At 40.6% G+C, this 17792-nt stretch overlaps 1 protein-coding gene across 2 annotated transcripts in view; it reads left to right on the forward strand.

Moving 5' to 3' along the window:
* Positions 1-9764, forward strand: part of IQGAP2 (IQ motif containing GTPase activating protein 2) — a 296977-nt gene extending 287213 nt beyond the window's left edge. For both annotated transcript variants that reach the window (XM_070468567.1, XM_070468568.1), the window contains 4 exons: positions 1405-1565; positions 3140-3277; positions 5000-5108; positions 8803-9764. In XM_070468567.1, coding sequence (XP_070324668.1) covers positions 1405-1565; positions 3140-3277; positions 5000-5108; positions 8803-8916 — 522 coding nt within the window. In that variant the 3' untranslated portion in view covers positions 8917-9764. The remainder of the gene's footprint in view (positions 1-1404; positions 1566-3139; positions 3278-4999; positions 5109-8802) is intronic.
* The last annotated feature ends 8028 nt before the right edge of the window (positions 9765-17792 follow it).

The raw sequence follows: 17792 nt of genomic DNA on the forward strand, positions 1-17792 counted from the left end.
ATAAGGAAGTATATATTTTGAGTTAAAAAAATTTTTTTTTTCATTTTTTTTCTTTTGTCCAAACATGCAAACTAAAATGGATCTGGAGGTTAAGGACAGTTACATGAGCAGGAAAAAAAAAAGAATTACCTTCTGGAAGGGAAGTGCACTCAGCTTTATTCTTCCATGTAAAGATATGGCCAGTATTGGCAATAGGCTTATTCCTCCCAGCCAGAGTGACTCAAGGGAAGTAGTGCCTTTTTCTGTAACTCTGGGTTGGAAAATACTTCTCTTAGGAAATGTACAGTAGAGAAATTGAGGCTTTTGTCTTAGAAAAAGAAAAAAAGCTATCATGAAGGCATCCCCTCAAAGACGCTACTTAATGAAGAATTTTTAATTAAAAGGAATGGTTTTTAATTTGCCCACAAAGGAAAAAATAATAATAAACTGGCACCGTTTTCTTAAACATTTTCTTAATTTACCCATTAGAATTACAAAAAAAAAAAAGAATTGTATGTTTGTAAGTTTAACTATACCGTGTCTCTTGCAAGCTGTAAGCAGCTTGATCAACTTCATGTTCTAGGAACTCTATTTATATCCAACTAATATAGTTTATCCATGTTGAATTTGTTCAGTCTTGAGACCCCAGCTATTGTTTGTGCAAATGTTGGGAACGAGTTTTCAGATTAAAAAGTATATTTTTAAAAATTTTATTTCAAAAATGGGGACTTCGCTGGTGGTCTAGTGGTGAGGACTCTGAACTTTCAGTGCTGAGGACCTGGGTTCGCTCCCTGGTTGGGAAACTAAGATCCACAAGCCTGGCGGGACAGCTGAGAAAGAAAAGAAAAGATGAATGTAATGATGAAATATAATACTTTTCAGGATAAAGCACTCTTCAAAGTATATATAATTCAAAACATTCTGAAGAAATTGTCTCCTGCTAAAGTCTTGCCTGTGCACTTTTTAAAACACTAGTTCTCCTTAGATTAATTGTATACTTACTCTAAAATTGCTTCTTTGCTTTTCCATCAACCTTACATCTCAAGGTAAAATATGTACACTTGCAGTTCAGAAGTAAAAAGGGAACATTTGGGTGCTGAGAGTTTAAAATGAAGTGACTAAAATAAACCAATATTGTTGTCTAGTCACTAAGTCATATCCGACTCTTTACAGCCCCATGGACTGTAGCCCACCAGACCCCTCTGCCCATTGGATTGGTTGCCATTTCCTTCTCTAGGGGTGTTAACCTGAATCTCTTGCGTTTGCAGGCAGATTCTTTACTATCGTGCCACCAGGGAAGCCCAAACTGTTGTCAGTCACAAAGAATGATTTTAGTGCTAGATATTCTTCTTGTCCCAAAGAGGCAATATTATAAAGCAAACTCCTGCTTAAATCTCATCCCATGGCCTTTCCTTTTTACCTTAGGATATTCGAAATCAAAGAGTCCATCGTAAGCTTCGAAAAGCTGAATTGGAAAAACTTCAGCAGACGCTCAATGCACTTAACAAGAAGGCAGCATTTTTTGAAGAGCAAATTAATTATTATGACACTTACATAAAGACTTGCTTAGACAACTTAAAAAGAAAGTAAGTTGAAATCATATATTCTCCTTTAATGTCACGATTTATATGAGGTATCAATTCATATACAATCCTGGGCTGTTCGGGTTGGGTTTGGTAGCAAACTTTGATTTATTATATAACAGCAAACTAGAATCTCAATTTTATGATTTGCCGTTGTGAGCTAAGAAGTCAGGAGTGAATTTAGAAACATGTTAATTCTCTAATAACATTGGCATTAAAGTTAGCTTTACCCTGTTGTGTTTCAATCAAGTAACTTTAAACACTTAGGGAAGCACTTTGATTATTCCTTCTTTTTTAGTCAAAGGTGTCTTAAACACTATTATTTTTAAAAAAAAGCTACCCTTGGGGATATTTACAGTAAACATTATTTATATGCTTGATAATGTTTAAAGCCAGATACTTGCTATTGCACAGCACAGCCGTGATTTTTAATTGCTTACTGGTTTTTAAAAGTCATATTGACACAAAAGACAAAATGTATCAGTTCTCTATTACCCATGAGCACACATATCATAGTTTTTTTTTCCCACAGTATAGCCAATTTTAATGAGTATTCTTTGCTCGTAATTATTCTTATCATTAGACTAAGGTCAATACTAATCAAATTTTAATTACCCATTTAAATATGTAATTCATTATTTTATGTAATATTTGTAGTCAAATTGACATTAAAAAATGGTGCTGTATGGAAAAGTCAATTGCATTAATCATAGAAGATTTGATGGAGGAATATAACCAAATTTAAACCTCATTTATCTGGACCCCACTAGTTCTGAATTTTAATTCATTTGCAGCCTTTAAATTACATTTATGCTATTCCTGCAAGGAAGAGAGTTGGTCAAACTAATATATAGTAGAAATAAAGTTGTGAGAGATTTTCTTTACATATTTACTGCATATACAGCAAGGCATTTTATAAGTTCTGCAGTCAAGTGAGATAGATTGGGATTTTCTCTTACATTATGTGATCTTGAACCAATCCAGTGCTCTCTGAAGTCTCAATTTTCTCATCTTTAAGTGGGATTTGGGAGCACCAGCCTCACACATGTTGTAATGAGAGCTAAATGGAATATTGTGAAACAGAGGAGTTTATTTTGGAACACAATGGAAAGGTAGATTTTGTAAATGTGAGGTAGTATTTAGAAAGCACTTGGAACAGGGATGGCCATCTAGTGTTTGCTAAATAAGCTAAATTTGTTAAACTAAACACTTTTAACAACACCTTCCCTTAGGAGCGTGTACACAGTTCATTTCACGGCTCCTCGGTTGCTTGCAAAGTGACTTAATAGATTCATGTGGTCCAACACTCCTGAGACAACAGAGCGCAAGTGTGACAAAGCATATTCGTCTGTAATCCAGACTTGAGTCACATGGAAAATAGCTTTTCCTTAACCAGTTCAGTAGGAGATCTCACTGTGCAGGGATGGCTGTCACTGATGATCACACAGTATGAAGTTGCCCAGGTTCCACACCTGGAGGCCAGGGGTGGACGCGGGCGTGCTCTCCTGGCCGTTGCACTGCCAGGAACATCTGAGTTTGCCACCTTCATGGCAGATGGTTTCTTCTTATGTTGCCAGAAATACTCGGAGATCAATTAAACTTGATGGAAAAGGAGAGCCCCGAGGGATGAAGCGGGCGAAGCCGGTGCGGTACACGGCTGCAAAGCTGCAGGAGAAGGGTGTCCTCCTGGACATAGACGATCTGCAGGCAAACCAGTGAGTGGTACCCAGAATCTGCACAGAACACAGCCCCTCTCACCGTGCGCATCAGATCTGACTCACACCAATTCAGCTTCCTGTGGCCTTTGAAGAAAGCTTCACTGGGTCCGTCAGGGCTTCCCCTTGATTTCAGATGACAGGAGAAAACACATGTATTGTAATCTCTGGGCTTCCCACCAGGCCTGGCACTGATCAAGAGGTTGAGTTTCCCATGGCTTAGCCAGCGTGTGGGGATTTGTCAGCCTCGCCTTTCCCTCCAGAACTACTGAGTCATAGCAGTGAGAATGAAAGGCTGCCTTTCCAAAGCACTTTCAAAAGTAGATTATTTGCTTTGTCTTTTAAAAAAGTGAGATTTAAAAAATTGACATTTTACTCAGTGTGCTATTTTCTGCCTGCTTTCAAAGCAAATGGTTTACTATTTCTATCAATTTGTATTTCCTTAGGCTTGAAGACAAGATAGAAACTGTTGCTGCCTAGCTCCAAAAAAAATAGATTAATTTTGTTAAAGGCAAACAGGGAGCTGGAGCAATGTGGCTTGGAATGACCCAGAGCCCTTGTTCATTCGGCAGTAATGATCTGAGTGCTCTGGGACACGTTGCACTGTGCTAGGACCTGTAGGAACCCAGACTTAGAACCAAACACCGCCATCCCCAGCCTCAGAGGGTTTCAAGCCTAAGAAAGACCACAGAATTCGGCTTTTTCTTTCTATCAGTTCCTTTTATAAAAGGCAAGGATATGTCTCCTGCCACACTGTCCAGCATCCCCCCTTCATAATTGGGAGAAGATGAGTAGCTGGGCATAAACAAATATGTTGAATCAAAAAAAAAGTCTGACCTTTGGTCTCGCTCAGTGAGTTATTTACTGTTGCAAAACAAGACCTTTCTGGGAATTCCCTGGTGGTCCAATGGCTAAGGCTCTGCACTCCCATTACAGGGGGCCTGGGTTCAATCCCTATGCAGGGAACTAGATCCCACATGCCACAACTAAGACCCTGTGCAACCAAATAAATAAAAATAAATATTTTTTAAAAAAGGAAAAACACAGGCCCTTTCTAATTTGAAAGCCACAGAGGGTGCATTGCCTGGGTCAGAGCCAGTCCAGCTGTGTGCTGGTACTGTGTATTAGAGGTGGAGGAGAAACTCTCCACACCCGGCGCTCTGGGGTCGCTGTTTTAAAAGAGCTGGATTCTTAGGCTCCATCACTCTCTTTCCCTTTGTGGGAGGCCAGACTCACTGCGCTCGCGCTCCTGCGTAACTCCTGCTTCCTCCACGGCCTGGCTTCCCTTCCGTTTATCCCATCCTACCTTCTCTTTGACTCAGACCAACTCAGAGAGAACGCTGCTTCTCCTTCGAAGTTGCCATAAAAGTAATCACCTAAACAGCGAACGTCCTGTCAGCCATACAAGTCAACTCTTGTAGTTCTGTGAATCTCACGTGATTCCAACTGTGTCTTATGCTTTTTAAGACCTAGGGTCGTATTTTGCCCTTCTTCTGTAACAAAGCAGCTACTTCAGTGCTCCACGGGCCACAGATCTCCACAGGAGATCAGACCTAGTTCCCGTGAGCCATATCAGGAAAAGATGATGGGACACTTGGAGTAATTTACTTGGGGTTTTCCCAGCAGTCTGTTCACTGAGGAGGTTGACTGAGGATTCCATTCGTTAGAGCTTTAAGCATATATTTGCAGTTCCACATGTGTGAATGGTCCTTTCTTTACTAGGTTTAAAAATGTTACATTTGATATCTCATCTACTGAAGATGTGGGTATCTTTGATGTCAGATCAAAATTCCTGGGTGTTGAGATGGAGAAGGTTCAGCTCAATATTCAGGTAAGCTGTAATTCCTGCAGATTGGGGGGTAGTTTTATAATGGGGGTCATTCTTGGCTTCCCTTGCTTGCATTCCTCATGACAAACAATGGCATTTACCTGTAGACCAATACCGCCATTAATTGCCCCTCTTTAAGTGTTGATGATTTTTTAAAAGCTATGGTTCTTCATATTATTGGAACTTAAACTGCTTTTAAATGGTAAACCATAGCACTGAGTTTTTCTAAGCCATGTTTTCATTTTGAAACTTAGAGGAAAGAATAATATACACAACAGTATTCAGAGCTATTGATTAAAGGCTGGAAACTTTCTTTTTCTTAGGAAATTGCATTTCTAAGGTAACATATACCCAGGATTGGAATTTTCTGGATCTCATTTCTCCTTTTCTTTCTCCTTCCTAGAATTATTTTAATATCAGTTTCTTAAATTTCTTTGTTAATTCTCTGGGATCACAAGCAAGAAAAACAGTGTGCCAAACAGATGGCTGTAAATAGAAAAGTGAGGTTTGCGGTCCAAATTATTGCTATTTTTCAAAATAAGAATCACATTTAAGCCAAATATACTTGATTAAAAAACTGAGAAAATAGTTTGTACCACCAAAAGAAAAAAAAGAGAAGTTGAGGGAGTTGGCAGCAAACATTTCTCTACTCCAGCTTCTTAATACTCAGCACAGGATCAGTTTATAGATGTGATTGAGTTTTCTTCTTTATATGAGGTTTTAAATGAAAATAACCCCTATTTACTTGGGCCCCAAACTACGTGTAAAATGGTTCCCAGGTATTCTGCATGTATCTACATGAATCATCATGATAAGCCACTGGGAATGGTGTAAGTTCTAGGCTCACTGTCTGTCTGACCGGTGGCTGAGATCAAGGAAGTTACACCCCCACCCCTAACCATGGGGTAAAATACCAGGGCCCTTCTTTTCTGTCTGGCATTCCTTGTAAGCTTAAAGAACAAAAGAAGGAGGAAAAAAAAAAGCTAAATGGTCTGATAAAGAAATTGAGATAATGGCGTAAATTGGAGAAAACGGAAGATATTATGTAATTTTGAAAAGTATACTTAAGTAAACAGTTTTCTAATGTATTTTAAATGTCACTAAATGTATCCATTTAAAAATTTAACTGAAAGTCTTGATTCACTCCATGGAACACTTAGATAAATTGAGGAAGAGAAAAGAACGCAGTGATGTGCTTTGGTTAGTGATTCTTCTCTAAAGCAGATATATCATGGATTGCCAAGAAGGAAATGACCCAAGGCCAATCAACATCTACTGAACAGATGAATCACCAGTGACCAGGAGACACCTGTTTAGAGAGGCCTTGGGAATTCCACAGGACTTCCTTTTAACAAGGGTGCAAACATCCAGCTTCACTTGCTCCTTTGTTAAAGTTCCATGGTAGGATTAGCTGTTCACACCCTTCACTTAGACATACAGTTGTCAAATGTTACTCCTGAGCTGTCTGCAGATGGCTAATATGCTCCAGATTTTTTCAGTCATTCATGTTTATCGTCTGGACCAGTTAGTAATTTTCAGGGCTCAGTGCAAAATGAGAATGCAGAGCTCCTTCCTCAGAATTGGTGAGAATTTCAAGATGGTGACAGCAGAAGTTTAAGTGCAAGGCCCTTCATCTATTCAGGGGACTGTGTGCAGATCGAACGCCCGCAGAGCCAGCCCTGGATAAAGTGACTGTCAGACATAAAGTCAGACGTCTTGTCACCTATGGCTTCTAGACAGTTCTAGTATGAAGTGAATTTTACGAAAGAGAAACATGATGGCCAGGTCTTCAGTGTGAGTCAAGGACTTTGTTTCTGAAAAGGACAAAGGGAGATTCCTTCTAACTCTTGTGTGTCTAGATTTTCTCCAACCCACTCTTTGCTCAGTTCATAAAGATTATATCCTGTAGTCGTGTATGTAACGGGAAGGCCTGACTTACACGAAGGCATTCCACTTATACAGACAATGGCCCATGTTTATGGAGGCCTGCAGCCTTGGCACTCTTCTTTTCCCAGATGAAGAACTGAGGTTCAGAGAGCATGCTATGGGAGGGGCCCCTGGAGTCCAAACCCTGCCACGCTCTGCTCACCTGCCTGTCTCAGGATTCCAGTTGATCCTGACCGGACAGAGTGGCTTACAGAGGGTTTGCAGGCTCCTTGATCTCATCTACCCAGTAACACACCTGTGGAGTTGGCAGTGTCCACGCCAGTTTACGCACAAGAAAACAGAACTTCAGCAAGGTTATATGTTGTGCGATCGTATTGCAAATAGTGGAGCTAAGACTAAAATCTGGTCTTCAGCCACAAGTTGGATTAGAGTTCGTCTGTTCCCCACGTGGGGGGCCCAGCTAATTTCCCTCTGTACATGATTCCCTCTGTACACAATTCCTTCTCAACTGAACCATGTTGGTTTCGTTCTTTTCCTCGAGACTTTAACAGATGTTGCCTGTCCCAAAGCAAAAGTGAATTTCCACCATAGTCAAAAGCATTCTTGATGAAAGAACTTCACTTCCCTGTGGATTTTCCATCCCAGAAGTGTATCTGAATAATGGAGGGGTTTTAGTTGAGTGCAATTGGAGATAATTGAGAAAGTGGAGCAGGAAGCTGGCAGAGCCCACGTTCTCTTAAAGATGATTCCAACTTCTGCAGGTGGCTGTGCTCGTTGTAGACACAAGGTGTTATCACTAAGAAGCAAGAAGTTTGCAGAACTAGAAGCAGGAAAACGAGACCTGGATATGAGCCTAGGGCCGTTGAGGAATGAGATCTTCTGTTTGGGAAGGGCCCCCGTCCCGTTGTTATAAAATGTTACTGCTTAGTCTCATGTGTGTGACTGCGGTGACCCAATTACTAATTTATAAATGAAGGGCATTTTATTAATTTTTCTTTGTTTATACAGCAGTGATAAAACACAGAGTGATAAACATACTTGAGAATGAGGAACAGAATACAGGAACAGAAGTAGTCTGTCTAGATCAGGACTATTTGCTTTGTCTGTTGGTCTCCAAATGTCAGTCTCACAATTTTCATCAATAAATAGATCATTTCTCCCCATTTCTACATAATTATTTATAAAGTATGCATGCACTTGACACTTTACTCAAAATTTATTTTATAAAATACACAGAAAATGTGAATGCTTAAAGAATGAGGGGGGGAAATAAAGAGGAATTTCTAATATTCTTTTTGCACCTCAGTGAATTGTCTCACTCTCACTTTAGAAAACACTGGCTTTTCTACAGGATATACCTCATCTTGCTGTCACATCTGTGTCTTGAGTTTTTCAATTAAAATTAAACTTTTAATTATATATCTAATGTTAACGGTATTGGTTTTCTCATACAGTCCTTATCAATTCGGAAAATCTGTTTTCTTTCATTGAGATGAGTGATTCTCAGACTATGGCACCCAAACCAACAGTATCATCACCCCTTGGGAACTTGTTAAAATGCCAGTTCTTGGGCCCTCCCCCAGAGTTCCAGAATCAGAGGTTCCTGGGGGTGGGGCCCAGCAGTCTGTTTTAACTGGCCTGTGTTTCATTAATAAAGCAGGTGACGCCAATGCACATTAAAGTATAAGAATCTCCACCGAGGTCCTTAGATCAATTGAATCTTATTTTTGTCAACAAATTCTTCTAGAATGTGTTTTAAATGTGGGAAACGTCAAGTTGAAGCTGTGATTGGTGTTCCTTGCAATTGCAGGATTTACTTCAGATGCAGTATGAAGGCGTAGCTGTGATGAAAATGTTTGATAAGGTTAAAGTGAATGTAAACCTTCTCATATACCTGCTGAACAAGAAATTCTATGGGAAGTGAAGTGCCTGCAGAAACCTCTCGGATTCTATATCACCTGGATTAGGAAATGTATCTGTTTAGTATTTTTGTTTCTAAACATGATTGAGATCACTGCTTATAAACGTGTGATTTTTTTTTTTTCCAAGACCAAAACTGTTCTGAAGAATGTACCCTTGTGCCTTTCTGATAATCTGACACTGCAGTAGAATGAGACACAAAATGAATTCCTGTAAACACTGCCACATCATATTCTGGTGTGGGTACTCTGATTTAAATCTTTGGACATTCTGGGATTTGTTTTAAAGTAGGGAGATAATTTTAGCTGACTAGGGACAAATGTGTAAACCTATTTTCCTATGAAAAAAATTTTAAATGCCCCATTTGAATAATGTACCTCTTCATAGATTTCTTTTTTTTTTTTTTTTTTTTGATCTGTGGAGAAATGGAAACTGAATTATTTGTAATGAATTATTTAGACAGATAACTTGGTTCTAAGCCCTGCCTCCTGGGAGTTATCGATTTTAAAGAGAACTTTTGTGCAATTCAAAATGAGTTTTATAAGTAATTGAAAGTGACAGTACAATAACACTTTCTGTATAAAGGTATATATTTTATGTGATTTATTCCTACTCAGTGAAGTGCACTACTGCCTCGTGGAAAAGACTCTTGGACCCAGAGCCTTTAAGCAACTAAGGAACACCGTGAACAGTGATCCTAGGCCCCCATCTCCACCGCTCACAATCTATTTGAATATTTCCATTGTGCCTCTCAAGTTTTTGTAATGCAATAAGATCAGTATCTGGATGGTTTTTAAATGTATTCTTTGAAAAATTGTTTTATGTAAAATAAATGTTACTGAATTACATTAATTTGCCTTTTGTCTGAATAAATCCAGATCATTTAGTGGGTAGGAGAAGCTTCTTGGTGGGGCTTTCGGGGGAAAGAAGTACCATTGACCCTCGAACAACATGAGGTTTGATCTGTGTGGGGCCATTTATATGTGAATTTTTTTCAATAGATAATTTAAGCAAAACATGAATTTTTTTGGACATCTTTTTAGTTTTGATACCTAGTGTTAATAAGATGTGTAACATCTACAGTGTTTTATAACATATAAGACAGTGTTAATATAGGTACTGAGAAATTATTTTATAACAGATGACAAACTTTCAGTATTGATAAATACAGTGCAGTACTGTAAATGTCTTTTCCTTATGATTTTAATAACCTTTTCTCTAGCTACTTTATGTTAAGAATACAGTGTATAATACATACAACATAAACAATATGTGTTAATCAAGTGTTTATGTTATTGGTAAGGGGCTTCCCAGGAGATGCAATGGTAAAGAATCCATCTGCCAATGCAGGAGACCCAGGAGACACACATTCAATCCCTGAGTCAGGAAGATCCCCTGGAGAAGGAAATGGCAACCGATTCCAGTATTCTTGCCTGGGAAATCCCATGGACAGAGGAGCCTGGGGGGGCTACAGTCCATGGGGTCACAAAGAGTCAGACATGACTGAGCATGCACGCATCTTACTGGTAAGACTTTAGGTCAACAGTAGGCTATTTGTAGTTAAGTTGCAGGGGAGTCAAAAGTTATACTCAGATTTCTGACTGTGTGGAGGGTGGATGAGTGAGGCTTTTAACCCCCACATTGGTTAAAGGGTCAACTGTAATACACCTACACCTGTACTATGTAGGATACAGTTTACAGGGAGAAAAAAACAGTTTTCCCTCTATCCTTCAGGATCTTGGCTGAGGACCGCCCCCCATAATAAAAGATTAACAGGAGAAAAAGAGAAGTTCAGTAACTCCTATACCTCTACATGCATGTGAGACACACAGGAAAAACTGAATAACTCCCCCAAATGGCCCAAGCCACCCCCTTAAATCTCCAGCTAAAGACGAAAGACAGTGGGGGGAGGAAGCAGTTATGGGAGGTTATTGGGCAAATCACTGTAAATGAAGGTATAGTTATACAGATGTAAGTCTCTGACTTCCTCACTGATTAGAGTTTCTAGAGATTTAGTCATCATTCTCATCTTGGTACAGAGAAGGAAATACCCTGAACAGATGGAGATTTCTCTTATAAATGTAAATGTCTCTCACAAAAGGGTAACTGCTGGATTTCCAGAGCTGCTCCCATATCTGCTGTTTTTCAGAACTAGCCAGCTTGAAGAACTCCATCTACCAGAGATACATATTCTGCTCCCTTTCAGGAGTGGCTGATGCGACCGAAAGATCCAAACCCCGTGACTGAGACAGGTGGAAGTCTGTTTTCTCAGTGGTGAGCGAGCAGTCCTCTAGTTACAGGGGCACAGGCTGGCACTGGGCTCTGTCCTTGTCACTGATTCAGAGGAAGAAGTCCAGGGCAAGTCCTTTTGTTCCAAGTTCCATGTGTTGCTTCTGCTTGCTTCGCATTGGCCAAGACTTAGACACATGGCTGCAACCAGCTTCAGCAGAGGCTGGGAAGTAAGGTCTGTAACTGTAACTCAGCAGCCACATGCCCAGTGAAAACCCGGGGTTCTAGTTGTAAAGAAGTGGAGCGGTGATACCTGGGGACGAACCAGCTGTCTCTACCACAACAGCAATCCAGACTCTCAGGCTACCCCAACCAGTGTACCCCGACACCTTGTATTCTGTTCATTCAACAGGCTTTACGTCCCATGGGGATTACCAAATACTGAGAAACTGGGTTAGCCTATGCTCATTTGGCGTAAGCTTCCCAGTTGGCACCAGTGGGAAAGAATCCACTGCCAGTGCAAGAGACACAAGAGACAGTTTCAATCCCTGGATGGGAAGATCCCCTAGAGAAGGAAATGGCAGCCCACCCCAGCATTCTTGCCTGGAAAATCCCACGGACAGAGAAGCCTGGCAGGCTACAGTCCATGGAGTCACAAAGAGTCAGACACGACTGAGCGCACATGCACACATTTGGCACAAATGAACTTGAAGGTAAGACAGAATTTGGAAAATTCAAATTTTAAAAAGTAGAATCTGCTACTTTAAAAATGGTTTCAGGTTATACCGATTTTTGACAGAGGTAAATACCTTGAAACAATGTTGTCTCAAGAGTTTGTAGATGTGGGTATTTTAATGCATTAACTTAACTACAGACCTCTATCAAAGGATTCATTAAACATGCAGTTAACTACACCTTAAGACTAAACCCTGTCTCCTCCCACTAGCATTAGGTGAGGAACAGGAACCTGTAGGAAGTAGGTGGTAAGTTAAACTTCCTTCTTCATCCTCTAGGAAAGACTTTAAGTGGAAATGTACAACAGGAGCCAAAATTAGGGGAAGATGTCTAGAGAGAAAAGCCAGCCTTTAGCAGTGTCTCAAAAAGGGGCTTGTCTTAACTTATTTCAGCCCTGAGTGACATGCTTGAGTATTATTTGTAAGGATGAAGATCTTTGTATCATGGCAACACCCTCAAGGAAAGCTATGAATGTTTCCTCTTGGCCCACAAGATGAGGTTATTGTTGAAGATGTTAACAATTGCTGCTGGCTTGAGATCTTGAAGGGACATGAATGAATGAGTGACGCCGAGAAGGAAGCAGGCACGGAGGACAAGGAGCCAGTGGAGGCATGGGTGCAAAGACTGTTGGAGCCAAAGCCTGCACCTTTCTCAGGAGGACTGAACCACCCCCGCATCAGGGCAGCTGTTCCTTACAACCCTGAGCCACTAGGACTCTTGGGCAGTGTAGGGGAGAGGAAATAATTTTCCCTATACCCTTTGAGTTCTGAGACTCCCTGTGATAAATGATTAACAAAAGAAAAACAAATCGTTGATTAACATATATCCCTCATACATGGGAGATACTCAGGAAAACTGCATGAAAATCCCCCAAATGGCTCAAGCTACCACCTTAGATGGGCTTCCCTGGTAGCTCAAATGGTAAAGAATTTGCCTGCAATTTAGGAAACCAGTTTCGATCCCTAGGTCAGGAAGATGCCCTGGAATGGCAACCCACTCCAGTGTTCTTGCCTGGAGAATCCCATGGACGGAGGAGCCTGGCGGGCTGCAGTCCACGGGGCCACAAAGAGTCGGATGTGACTGAGCAGCTAACATACACACACACCACCTTAGACACTATCTTCATCTCAGATAAAGATGTGAGGAAGCCAGGAGTGGGGGCCCTTCTCCGGAAGGTGAGAGGAGGAAGCACAGGCCCTGCAGATAAGACTGGGGGAGTTATCTCTGGTACTAGCGCTCTTCCTGGCAAGCCCCCTTTCTAGCGTGAATTTCCCTTCCAGTTTCCTTTACACAGAGCCTCCACTGTGCTCTGAGCTGCTCCTCTGTCTGCAGTTTCTCTGTAGAAGATTATGTCACACAGGCCTATTTAGGGTGGTCTGTTCTGCTACCCTTCACCAGCTTCCTCCCCAGGGCTCAAAGCTTTCCTTACTCACAGGAAGAGGAAAGAAAACATGGGTTTGGCTTTAAAGACACATAGCAATTGAAACTAACTTCACTTTTACATAGCTGACTCCTGTATTTTGATGTATGTTTGATCATGGTTCCACTGTTAACAAATTGTTTTTGGTCAGAAATGCTGAAAGGGACCATGAGTCCCCCGAACTCCTCTTTTGAAAAAAAGAAAAATTTTTAAATTTATTTTTGGCTGTGCAGTCTGCAGGCTTCTCTTGCATCACCTAGAGCATCACCTCTAGGGCACTCAGGCTTCAGAAGCTGCAGTTCCCTGGGCTATAGCGCACAGGCTCAATAGTTGTGGCCTATGGGTTTATGCTCTGAGGCATGTGGGATCTTCGTGGATCAGGGATTGAACCCATCTCCTGCACTGGCAGGCGGATTCTTTACCACCGAGTCACCAGAGAAGCCCTGAACTCCACTCTTCAGCACCTAGAGCTTAGAAAGGACGTCACAGAATTCTAGCTACTCTCAAAGAATGTGCTCTAGTGATCGCCACAAGAGGGATAGCCTTTGCATACTTTAATGTTCTGGAGGTTTGGGCTGAAGAAAGAGACCAAATCAGTGAAAACATTGTCTGACAAGACTTTTTTTTTTTTAAGACATATGTTAAAAAAAAAAAAATGACAAGCCCCAAATGAATTGATTTTTTTCTCCCTACTCCCATCACAGCAAAGCAAGACTTGACTGCAGTTTTAACCCTGCCCAGAAATGTGACCCATAAAACAGTCAATCTTAACTTTTGGAACAAGACTGTGGAGCTAATCTGCACGTTAAGACCTCTCAGTTCCCTCCCCCCAGAAGATGGCTTGAAACAAATCCTCTCTTTTCTTTCGCTAATACCGCCCTGTCCCACCCTCCTCCAGCCTCTAATAACCTTCTGGAGTTCCCCTCTAGTTGCTACAGGAGCTGCTGTCTGATTCTTGAATCTCTGAATAAAGCCGATCAGATCTTCAAATTTACTCACTCAATTTTGATTTTTAACACCCATCTCCCTTATGTCGCGAGATATATGTTGGTGTATCTGTGTGTGGTCAGCACTAACTGGAAGTGTTGTTCATGATGTAGTTTTTATAGCTCAGGCTGTGATCAAGTGGTACTCCTCAACATTCCAAGAGGCAAACCACAAAACTCTGAATGGTGAAGGTTGCTTCTATTTTGAGAGATTCTGGTGTGTACCGGGTGGTCTAACTGCTGATCAACTTTGTAAAAAATCCATTGCCTCTGTTACTGAAACCAGGATTTAATAACAGGTTAAGATAGAGCCTTCTAAGTCACCCTCTAAGCTCCAGAGGACAGAGACTGTTAGAGCCTCGGCAGTGCCTTGTAAATGGCAGGGACATAGGGACACCCAGCACTGCACCCTGCCACGGGGCTGAGAAGGAGGCCGCTCGCCACCACCTCTCAGGTGCCCCAGGATGGCTCTTGGCACTTGTACTGTTGTAGAATCCGGAGTCACAAACACTCCTCGGAGGACACCCGAGACAGTGGAGTACGGTTTGTTACACTAACGGGTCCCAACAAGTGATTTCGGAGGACTTGGTTTTATACCCTCAGCTACATGACTGGTCACACGTTAGTAATCAGTTTTACAACATGCAAATGTGAAAGAATTAACCATTACAAGGTGCAGGTGCAGGCGCTATCCGTAATCTGAGACAACCTGACCTTTACCTCCAACCTGTTTGCCACGTGTGAGGAGGGGCTTCCTGGCTTTTCTTTAAGGACGGTTCACAGGCTTCAGGCCCAGGTCCCATCCTGCCTTGCAATGGCTAACAGCCTTCAAGGTGGAATCCCTCTCCCCTCCTCCCAGTGGCCCCCAAAATATGAATGGTTACTGGTTATCTCATTTTAACGGCGTATATGCACTCTCCAAATAAAATAGCTCATACAGATTCTCTAGGTTGCCTCACTGTTGTTTCCTTAGAGTGTAAAATCTCTTAGCTAAAATACATTGGAGGGTGTGATGGTTAATTTTGTGTCAACTTGTCCTGGCAAAAGGATGCCCAGATAGCTAGTAGGATATTATTTCTGAGTCTATCTGTAAGGGTATTTCCAAAGTAGATAAGCATTTGAATCTGCAGACTGAGTAAAGATCATACTTTCCGTGGGAACTCCTTGGTGGTCCAGTGGCTAAGACTCCACATTCCCAATGCAGAGAACCCAGGTTTGATCCCTAGTTGGGGGAATAGATCCCACATGCCACAACTAAAGATTCCACAGGCCGCAACTAAGACTCAGCAAAGCCAAATAAATAAAGATCACCCTCACAAGTGTGGACAAGCATCATCCAATCTGTTAAGAGCCTAAAAGGAACAAACAGTTGCAGGAAGAGGAAATTCTTTTTTTTTTTTTTTCCTCTTTGTCTTCTGCCCTGGACATCAGAGCTCCTGGTTCTCAAGTCTTCAGACTCTGAGCCTTAACACCAGCAGCGCCCCAGTTCTCAGGCCGTCAGCCTTAGGCTGGGAACTATACCATCACTTCCCCTGGTTCTCAGGCCTTTGGATTCATTGAATTATACCCCTGCTTGACTGCAGATCACGGTGGGACTTCTTGGCTTCCATAAACATATGAGCCAGTTCCAGTAGTAAATCTCCTCTTACATGTTTATCTCTATATGTCCTATTGATTCTGTTTCTCCAGAGAATCCTCACTAATCCAGAAGGGAAATGAATGGATATGAGAAGCAAAAGATACTGAGTTCTCCTTATATAACTTGGAACAATTTTCTGTTGTTTCTTTTGGATAGATACTGAATTTGACCTTTTCCTAGCACCCCAAACCCCTAGGATAGTCTACCATTCTGTCCATGGTGTAACTAGTGGAAACGCCTTGTTGACCCACTAGAAATGATTAACTTTACTTCTAAACCCCAAATACCAATGCAGGTTTGTGTCAACAAAAGGCGGAAATAGGATTCCATGATTGCAGATTTGCTTAAAAAACAAATGTAAAGATATCTGCACAAAACCTGGAGAATCGAATATCTAATTTGAATACAACTTGATCTTACATCATAGAAGCCTGGATATCATCACCATTAACTTCCAAAAGGAAATTACTAAGGCTAGTTCTCGGGATATAGTTTTGTCCTTAGAGGGCTTCAGACAGAGGAGGGGTAAGTGGAATAGCTGAACCAGGTAGGTAATCTAATGGGATTAAATATAAAACCACTTTTGTGAGATCTTGGGCTTAAAACTTTCACCATTTGTATAGCATGTTTGTTTTCAACACACTATTAAATACCAAAAACACTACGAGAGGATAGCTAGTGACTCATTTTAGTGCCAGACAAGTTCAAAGAAAATGAAAACTGGGAACCACTATCAAGTGGTTGTGAGTGATGTGGGTGATGCTGCAACGAGGAGATTTCATTTCTGGGGAATATTAACATGTTGGGTAGCCATCTCTGCTTAGGTTAATTTGATGCTCTGGGGAAGCTGCACGTATTTGCTCTAAAACTGGCAACAAAAACATTTTGGTATGGGTAACAGGAAATAAATGAAGTAGAGAGACTGATATGTTTTGCAAGAAGCTCTAAAGAGCACACAAATACATGAATTGTAGAGAAAATAGCATATCACCAACAGACCATAATACAAAATTGGAAATTAATCAAAACTTCTAATAACTTATGGATTGAAGAAGATAAAATGAAGTTGACAAAATATTTATACCTGAGATGCATATGTGAACATATCAAAACTTACAAAATGCAGCTGAAGTGGTCATATTAGGGAGAAGTGAAAATTAAGCTAAACGGTCAGTTCAAAAAGTTAGGAAAATTAACAGTAAATCCAAAGGAAGTAGAAAGAGGGAAATTTTTAAAGCCTGTGTGAAAATTTAAGGACACAAGAAATAAACAATAAAAGCAACAAAATAAGACACGCACTAAAAAAAAACTGGTCATTTCCAACCTTTGGCCAGATTCATTAAAGGGAAAAAAAGCAAAAATACATTATATAAGGAATGAAAGTGAGGTCAAAATTATAGATAAAATAGATGACTTTAGAAGAATAAAATGTGGTACATAATATGAGAAAATGCTATAGATTAAAAAAATTAGATATACATGTATCAAATAGGTAAATTTTTTAAAATGCAAACTGCAAAAATATTCTTAAAGTATGTTACTGTGTATAAATATTTAAAACATACAGAGCTATACTGGAAAAAAAATTGAGGGGAAACACAACTATACTAAAAGTGCAATCACATGGATGAGAAAGTTACTCTTCTGAGCAGAGAGAATAAAATCAGAAAAGTGTAGACAAAAAATCTTAAAACAATACTGCATATGTAAATGCCATGGTTATTAGGTTCGGTAGTTTTCTATGCTTGAAACATCGTATCATTTTAAAAAAGTAATAACACCTTATGTTCGACAAAGGAGGCAAGGATATACAATGGAAAAAAGACAACCTCTTTAACAAGTGGTACTGGGAAAACTGGTCAACCACTTGT

Source organism: Odocoileus virginianus, chromosome 6 (assembly GCF_023699985.2).
Source record: "Odocoileus virginianus isolate 20LAN1187 ecotype Illinois chromosome 6, Ovbor_1.2, whole genome shotgun sequence".
NCBI lineage: Eukaryota > Metazoa > Chordata > Mammalia > Artiodactyla > Cervidae > Odocoileus > Odocoileus virginianus.